At 47.7% G+C, this 8,324-nt stretch overlaps 1 protein-coding gene across 1 annotated transcript in view; it reads left to right on the forward strand.

The window, feature by feature from the left end:
* PTTG1IP (PTTG1 interacting protein) overlaps positions 1 to 8,324 on the forward strand; it is a 28,168-nt gene that overhangs the window by 7,248 nt on the left and 12,596 nt on the right. The window contains exons 2-3 of the mRNA XM_004384796.2: positions 1,245 to 1,317; positions 2,681 to 2,789. Coding sequence (XP_004384853.1) covers positions 1,245 to 1,317; positions 2,681 to 2,789 — 182 coding nt within the window. The remainder of the gene's footprint in view (positions 1 to 1,244; positions 1,318 to 2,680; positions 2,790 to 8,324) is intronic.

Below are 8,324 nucleotides of genomic sequence, written 5' to 3' on the forward strand. Positions count from 1 at the left end.
TCCCTCGTCACTGTCCACCGCAGCCCTGCAACCTCCTCAGCAGCCCTGTCCTGTCCCTCGTCACTGTCCACCGCAGCCCTGCAACCTCCTCAGCAGTGCCCAAGAAATCAAGGTGGTTCAGTGGTTGTCAGTATGCCTCAGCATCTCAGGGCGAATAGAATCTGGTTCTGAAAATTTCAAGTTGTTTAAAACGCGCTTCAACAAGAACCTACCAACCAGACCCCCCTCAGAGACTCTGAGGAGGGCTCTGTTTAATCATGACCAAGTGGGACTGCTCGGTCAGAGGGTAGGGGTGTGTGTGTCTCGTGAGCAGCTGCCCAGCCTTTTAGCAAAGCGGCCGATCACGTCACAGCCCAGCAGCGCTGCGAGAGCGCCGTAGCTCCGTCCTCACCAGCGCTCAGCGCTGTCATCTTTGGAGTTTGAGCCCTTCTGGTGGGGTGTGCTGGTGTCCCCGCTTCCCTGCTGACTGTTGGCGTTGAGCACAGAGCCCTGTTCAGTGTGTGCGTGTGCACGCGTGTGTGTGCTCGGGATGGCGGGGGGTAAGCCTTCAGCAGCTGCGTGTCAGCGTACTGGACATCTTTTATCCATAAAGCCCTTCTCTTCTGATTAGCTGGAATTCCAAAGGTGTGAGCTGGTTAGCGTTTGATCCCCTCCTGTAGCGACAGTGCTGCACGTCGTGGTTAGCGTCCCAGGGCCCCCACTAATTAGAGCAGCTGATTCCACAGCACTTCCCACTCTGTGCCATCTGGGAGAGGCTCGGGGACTGAGGCCTTGCTGTCAGTCACGGGCGCTCTGTGTGTGGGTCCGAAACCCAGGCGGGCTTCTCGGGAGTATCAGTGACGTTGCTGCAGCGCCGGACGAAGGCTCTGGTTCCAGAGAGTATCTGCTGCCCAACTGCAGGTTCCGTCCGTCAGGGATCATCAGACACACCCTGTGCCTCTTCTGCGTTCCAGCGACCCAAAACACCCCTGCTGTATTTTGAGTCATCTTTCCCCAGGCGGCCCTGGGAGGGGGAGCGTGTGTACGCGCTCTCGTGTCCCGTTGCTGCCTCGCTTGCAGCGGTGTTCAGTAAAGGTCTGCTCTGTGTATGGCCGTACACGCTGAAGGAGGTGTGTTTCCCCGGCGACCTCGGCAGGGATGTTCATCTCATGGTTCTGGATCGGAGTGGACTGCCAGGGTGACTCGTGCACGCCCCCCACTCGGCGCGGTCTTCTGTTTCTGTCTCACGACTCTCAGTGATTCAGCTATTCATCTCTCCCCGCAGCGTGCTCTCAGAACTCAAACAGAACCTGCGAAGAGTGCCTGAAAAATGTCTCTGTAAGTAGCATGAATTGTCACCTAATCCTCAGGTAGACACATTTTTTCTAAAGCCAGAGTCCCTTGTGTGTTTTAAGGGTTTTGCTGTCTGGGATTTGTGGAGGTATTTCTCAGGGTAGTCAGTAAGTGTCATGTCGGCCTTTCTCGGGCAGATGAAACTGTCTCGGGGAGAACTGTGGGTACCATCTGACTGTTGTCTAGTCACGTTATTTAGCTCCTGGGGTGGCAGAGACCCCCAAGTGGCCACGATAAGCAGAGTTTTATGGTTGTTGGTTACCTACAGCCTGAGCCATTGTCAGCATAAGACACTAGAATGGCCACTGTGTAAATAGCCCTGGGTAAGTCCAGGCTTCCTCTGGATAGTTCTTGTTGATAACGGGCTTTCGTCCTGACAAGAAGTCATGGTTTTCTGTCCTACTAAATTCAAACCATTAACTTCAGGATTTAAAATACAAAGCAAGGTCTTCCTCTGGCAGCAGGATAGGTGCTCCCTCAAGCACAGTTCGTGCGTCCCCTCCTCTGTGGGGCAGATGGGGTGTCAGTCTCCCCCGGCACCTGCTGCTGTGCTCGGCCACATTCTAATCACCACTGCGCTGGGAGTGTTGAGCACTCTCGGGGCTGCATCGTGAACTGTTGCTGCGTGCACGGTGGGCTCTGGGCACCGCCCCAGCTCACCCTTAAAAATCGTAGGAGTCAGCCTCAGTTATGTCACCTTTTAAACTGGGTGTGATGATGCCCGCCACTCGGTGCAGCTTTGGAGGTCAAAGGTGAGATGCCAGGCACCTGACCAAAAGCAGAGATTGTTGTGGTCGTAATAGTCTGTTCAGCAAACGTGTAGTGAGTGCCCACCACGGGCCAGGCTTGGTCCTGGGTGCTCGGGTGATGTCTGAGGAGCACATAAACACCTGCCCTTGTGCAGGCGATGCGTCCTAGTCAGGATACACAATGTGTGGAGGTGAGGAGCGTGGGTGCCATGGGGAAAAGAACCCAGCAGGGGAGGGGGGTGAGGAGGGTCGCAGCTTGGGGAGAAGTTGGTAAGGATAGGCCTCCTTGAGGAGTGAGGGAGCCTCCCAATGTGCAGGGGAAAGTGTCCAGGCCGAGTGAGCAGGCTGTGCAAAGGCCCTGGGGAGCAAGCCGGCTCATCACAAGGAGGAGGAGTCTGAGGTTCCCACGGGCCTTGGCTTTCCTCTGAGTGGGATGCTGTTGAGCAGACGGGAGCTGCTATGCTGAGAACAGAGTGAGGGAGCAGGACCGAAAGCAGACTGGTTGGAAGGCTGAGGTCGTTTAGGCCATCCATGGGGAGGTGGTGAGGAGTGGTTTTCACGTTTCATGCTGACGCTTGTCCAATGCTTATTTCTTTCAGTGTCTTTGGTGCAACACCAACAAGGCGTGTCTGGACTACCCAGTTAAAAAAATTTTGCCACCCGGGTCTCTTTGTAAGTTGAGTTCTGCACGCTGGGGCGTTTGCTGGGGTAAGTCATTGTTTTCATTTACTTCTTGCAAAGTCAGTGCTTTTTTGGAAATTCTGGTGTATGCCTGGTTAACATAAGTTGCCAGAAAACACCTGCCTGGGAACTCTGTGACTCCCAGCAAGAATTCAGGAAGCTGGAGTTAGCACACAGGGTCTAGGAGAGCAGCTGGGGGCCCTGCGGGATCTGGAGGACCGTGTTCTAGGCCATCAGGCTGGGCAGTGAAGTCTCAGTCTCTCCGTGTCCTGGGCAGTCTCAGCGCATTGCACACAGACGGTGCTCACAGGTCCTGAGGCTGTGCTCGTGTGGTTGCCGTGGCTCACCCCACTTCTCCGCTCTAGAAGACATCACAGCAACTGCGGATGCGGCGTTGGGGATAGCCTTGACGTGCTCTGCCTTTTCAGAACTTTAATACCCTAACTGAGCACTAATTCCCTGACACTCCATGTGACCCGGCCAGCATGCACCAGTGTGGCTGACTCAAGGCTGACAGGCCCCTCTCCTGTGTCTGGGACTGTGTCTGGCTCAGAGTCAGAGGGTACCCACTGGCCGCCTTGCCCCACAAGCCTGGCCAGCGCTGAGGCACCCTAGGACACCGTCTTTGGCTACTGTGTGCAGGCGGTCATTCTGACTCCTTAGTTGTGACTCTCAGTCGTTCTTAACTAGTGAAGACTTGATTGGCTTTTCATTGCCTGTTTTTTGCTTTTTTAAATAGTGCTCCTACAGTACGAATGAATTCTGACTGAATCTCGGTAAATGATCTTGACTTCAGCTTTATAAGTCAATCGTACATCTCCCCGATCTGTGAGTGATAACGATTGTATGGTGTAAAAGGATTCTAGCATACCCCCTGACACCCTTTTAGCTCAGTGGTGAACTTACCTCCGAGGTTCACTGTTCAGCCTGGGAGTGGACAGCCCCGTAAAACCAAATGAGACTAACGAGGTACAGGAGTCCAGGGACAAGGGCCAGAAGGCAGAAGGGGACAGGGAAGCTGGTGATAGGGAACCCAAGGTTGAGTAAGGATATTGTTGATGTGTTGTGAGATTGTTAACCATTGTCATAGGGCAACATGTGTAGTAACTGTTAAATGAGGAACTATTTTGTTCTGTAAGCCTTCATCTTAAGTGAGAATAACAGCACAATTGGAAGAGCGTAGTCAATGTCACTGAACTGTGTATGTAGAAATTTTTGAAACGGTGAATCTTCGGCTATGTGTATTTTCACCAAAAAAAAAAAAAAAGGTTGAGAAGTTAGAGGGTTAATACGTTGGGGGGTTGTTAACCAATGTCATAAAACAACATGTGTACTACTGTTTCATGAGAAACTATTTGTTCTGTAAGCCTTCACCTGAAGTACAATAAAATATATATTAAAAAAGAAAAGGATTCTAGCATATTAGAGCTCCAGTCTTCACACAGTTACGCTCTGCACCACACAAACGTTTCAGCCAAAAATCGGTGAGCACGTATTTACTGATAAAGTTAACCTGACAGGAGTGGTGCATGGTGTGACGCGAGTGAAGCTGTGTATCCGTTTAACATTTGATGTCTTACATCTGAGTTAGGCCTTTCCGGAGCCAGGATTTACTGATGTGTACAGTAATAATCCGCCACTCCTCTGTCAGTTTGTCATACTGTGGTGGCCTGTGTGCTGTTCTCATGCTGGAAGCTATGCCACCGGTATTTCAGATAACCAGCAGGGTCACCCATAGTGGGCAGATTTCAACAGAGCTTCCAGGCTAAGACAGACTAGGAAGAAGGATCTGGCATCTGCTTCTAAAAAAAAAATCAGCCAGTGAAAACCTCATGAATAGCAACAGAACATTTTCTGATGTAGTGCCGGAAGATGAGTACCTAGGGTTGGAAGGCACTCAAAATATGACTGCGGAAGAGCTGCCTCCTCAGAGTAAAGTCGACCTTAATGACATGGATGGAGTTAAGCTTTCAGGACCTTCGTTTGCTGATGTGGTAGACACAAAATGAGAAAAAACATCTGCAAACATCCATTAATAATCAGAAGGTGGAATGTACGAAGTATGAATCTAGAAAAACTGGAAATTACCAAAAAGGAAATGCATAAAGATCAATATCCTAGGCATTAGTGAGCTGAAATGGACTGGTATTGGCCATTTTGAATCAAACAATCATGTAGTCTACTATGCTGGGAAAGACAAATTGAAGAGGAATGGTGTCGCATTCATTATCAAAAAGAACATTTCAAGATCTGTCCCGAAGTATGTTGCTGTCAGTGATAGGATAATATCCATACGCCTACAAGGAAGACCAGTTGATATGAATATTATTCAAATTTATGCACCCACCACTAAGGCCAAAGATGAAGAAATTGAAGATTTTACCAATTCCTACATCTGAAATTGATGAAGCATGCAATCAAGATGCATTGATAATTACCGGTGATTAGAATGGAAAAGTTGGAAATGAAGAAGGATCAGAAGTTGGAAAATACAGCCTTGGTGATAGAAATGACATGGGAGATCGAATGATAGAATTTTGCAAAACCAACGACCTATTCATTGGAAATACCTTTTTTCAATAACATAAACGGCAGCTTTACGCATGTATCTTACCAGATGGAATATGTACAAATCGAATCAGCTACCTGTGTTGAAAGAGACGTTGGAGAAGCTCAGTATCATCAGTTAGAACAAGGCCAGGGGCTGACTGCAGAACAGACCATCAATTGTTCATATGCAAGTTCAAGTTGAAGCTGAAGAAAATTAAAACAAGTCCACGAGACCCAAAGTACAACCTTGAGTATATCCCATCTGAATTTGGAGACCATCTCAAGCATAGATTTGACGCGTTGAACAATAATGACCAAAGACGACGATTTGTCGGATGAAATAAAGGACATCATACATGAAGAAAGCAAAAGATCATAGGAAAGAAAGAAAAGACCAAAGCTGATGTCAGAAGAGACCCTGAAACTTGCTCTTGAACGTAGAGTAGCTAAAGGGAATGGAAGAAATGATGAAGTAAAAGAACTGAATAGAGGATTTCAAAGGGTGGCTTGAGAAGACAAAGTAAAGTATTATAACGTGCAAAGACATGGAGTTAGAAAACCAAAAGGGAAGAACATGCTCAGCATTTGTGAAGCTGAAAGAACTGAAGAAAAAATTCAAGACTTGAGTTGCAATATTGAGGAATTCTTTGGGCAAAATCTTGAATGATGCAGGAAGCATCACAAGAAGGTGGAAGGAATGCTGAGTCACGGTACCAAAAAGAATTGGTCAATGTTCAGCCATTTCAGTAGGTAGCGTATGATCAAGACCCAGTGGTACTGAAGGAAGAAATCCAAGCTGCACTGAAGGCATTGGCAAAAAACAAGCCTTCAGTAATTGATGCAATACCAATTGAGATGTTTCAACAAACAGATGCTATGCTGGAAGTGCTCACTCGTCTTTGCCAAGAAATTTGCAAGATAGCTACCTGGCCAACTGATTGGAAGAGATCCATATTTGTTCCCATTCCAAAGAAAGGTGATCCAGCAGAATGCGGAAATTACTGGACAATATCATTCATATCAGACAAGTAAAATTTTGCTGAAGATAAAAATGTTTGCAACAGTACATCAACAGGGAACTGCCAGAAATTCAAGCCAGATTTAGAAGTGGCCGTGAAATGAGGGATGTCATTGCGGACGTCAGATGGACCTTGGCTAAAAGCAGAGAGTACCAGAAAGATGTTTACCTGTGTTTTATTGACTATGCAAAGGCATTTGACTGTGTGGATCATTACAAATTGTGGATAACATTGCAAAGAGTGGGAATTCCAGAACACTTAATTGTGCTCACGAGGAACCTGTACGTAGACCAAGAGGCAGTTGTTCAAAGAGAACAAGGGGATACTGCATGATTTAAAATCAGGAAAGGTGTGCGTCAGGATTGTAGCCTTTCACCATACTCATTCAATCTGTATGCTGAGCAAATAATCCAAGCAGCTGGACTATAGGAAGAAGAACGGGCGTCAGGATTGGAGGAAGACTCATTAACAACCTGTGTTATGCAGATGACACAACCTTGCTTGCCGAAAGTGAAGGGGACTTGAAGCACTTACTGATGAAGATCAAAGACCACAGCCTTCAGGGTGGATTACACCTCAACATAAAGAAAACAAGAATCCTCGCAACTGGACCAAGAAGCAACATCCTGATGAACGGAGAAAGTATTGAAGTTGTCAGTTTCATTTCTTGGGAGGGAAAGTGGAGTTCACTAACTACTTAGTAGACGAGAGGCATCTCAGGTGAAGGGAAGGATAACACAATACAAGGGAAGTCAGCACAACTGGACTTGAAAAAAAAAAAAAAAAGAATCTTGTTTCACTCGGATCCACAATCGACGCCCATCGAAGCAGCAGTCAGTGAATAAAACGAAATATTGCATTGGGAAAATCTGCAGCAAAAGACCTCTTTCAGTCGTTAAAAGTAAATGTGCCTTGAGGACTAAGGTGCGCCTGACCCAAGCCATGGTATTTTGAGTCATCTCATATGCATGTGAAAACTGGACAATGAATAAGGAGAACCAAAGAAGAATTGATGCTTTTGACTTGTGGTGCTGACAAAGAATATTGAATATACCACGGACTGCCAGAAGAACAAAGAAATCGGTCTTGCAAGAAGTGTAGCCAGCATGCTCCTTAGAAGCGAGGATGGCAGGATGTCGTCTCATGTACTTTGAACACGCTATCAGGAGGGACCAGTCGCTGGAGGACATCGTGCTTGGCAAAGTAAAGGGTCAGTGAAAGAGAGGAAGACCCTCAGCGAGATGGATCGACACAGTGGCTGCCACAGTGAGCTCAAATGTTGCAATGATCGTGAGGATGGCGCAGGACCAGGCAGTGTTACGTTCTGTGGCGCGTAGGATCGCTGTGAGTCAGAGCTGATCGGTGGTACCTAACAACAATGCAGTAAGAGTAGTGCCTTTCAGACTCATGATGATGTACGTTGTTAATTCATTAGGTAGGTAATCAGTGGGTAATCTAGTAATTATTTAGCACCTTTGTCTTTTGTCCTATTTAACTATTTATAACCAGTGTGTTAATACAGGAAAGTTTTGCTCATTTGGCATTTCTAATGGAAGACCAGGTTGATTTATAGAATATTCTTGAAGTGAGTTTGCAGTAGTTTCAAAGACAGTAATGTGAACTGGGCCAGCAGTGTCTCAGGACCCGGGCGTCTGCTGCAGTGGAGGGCAACTCTCAGTGGCCACTTCTGACTCCGTGGCCCGGTTGGTTTTCTGAGCCCACTCTGCCACTGTCCTTTCCATTTTGTGAGCTGGAGTCGTGTGGAAGGAGACTTAGAAAGAAGTGAGAGATTAACACTCACCAGGGATCCGTTTGACCAGAGGAAAGGCAGTGGCATAGCATGTCTGCAGCTGGCGAGTCACAAGTCAGACTGAGGGTGGAGAATCTTGGAGATCAGATCGGGGTGAGAGCAGCAGGCGGAAGGGAGAATCCTGGAGATCAGGTCGGGGTGAGAGCAGCAGGCGGAAGGGAGAATCCTGGAGATCAGGTCGGG

The sequence above is a fragment of the Trichechus manatus genome, unplaced genomic scaffold, assembly GCF_000243295.1.
Source record: "Trichechus manatus latirostris isolate Lorelei unplaced genomic scaffold, TriManLat1.0 scaffold00128, whole genome shotgun sequence".
Lineage (NCBI taxonomy): Eukaryota > Metazoa > Chordata > Mammalia > Sirenia > Trichechidae > Trichechus > Trichechus manatus.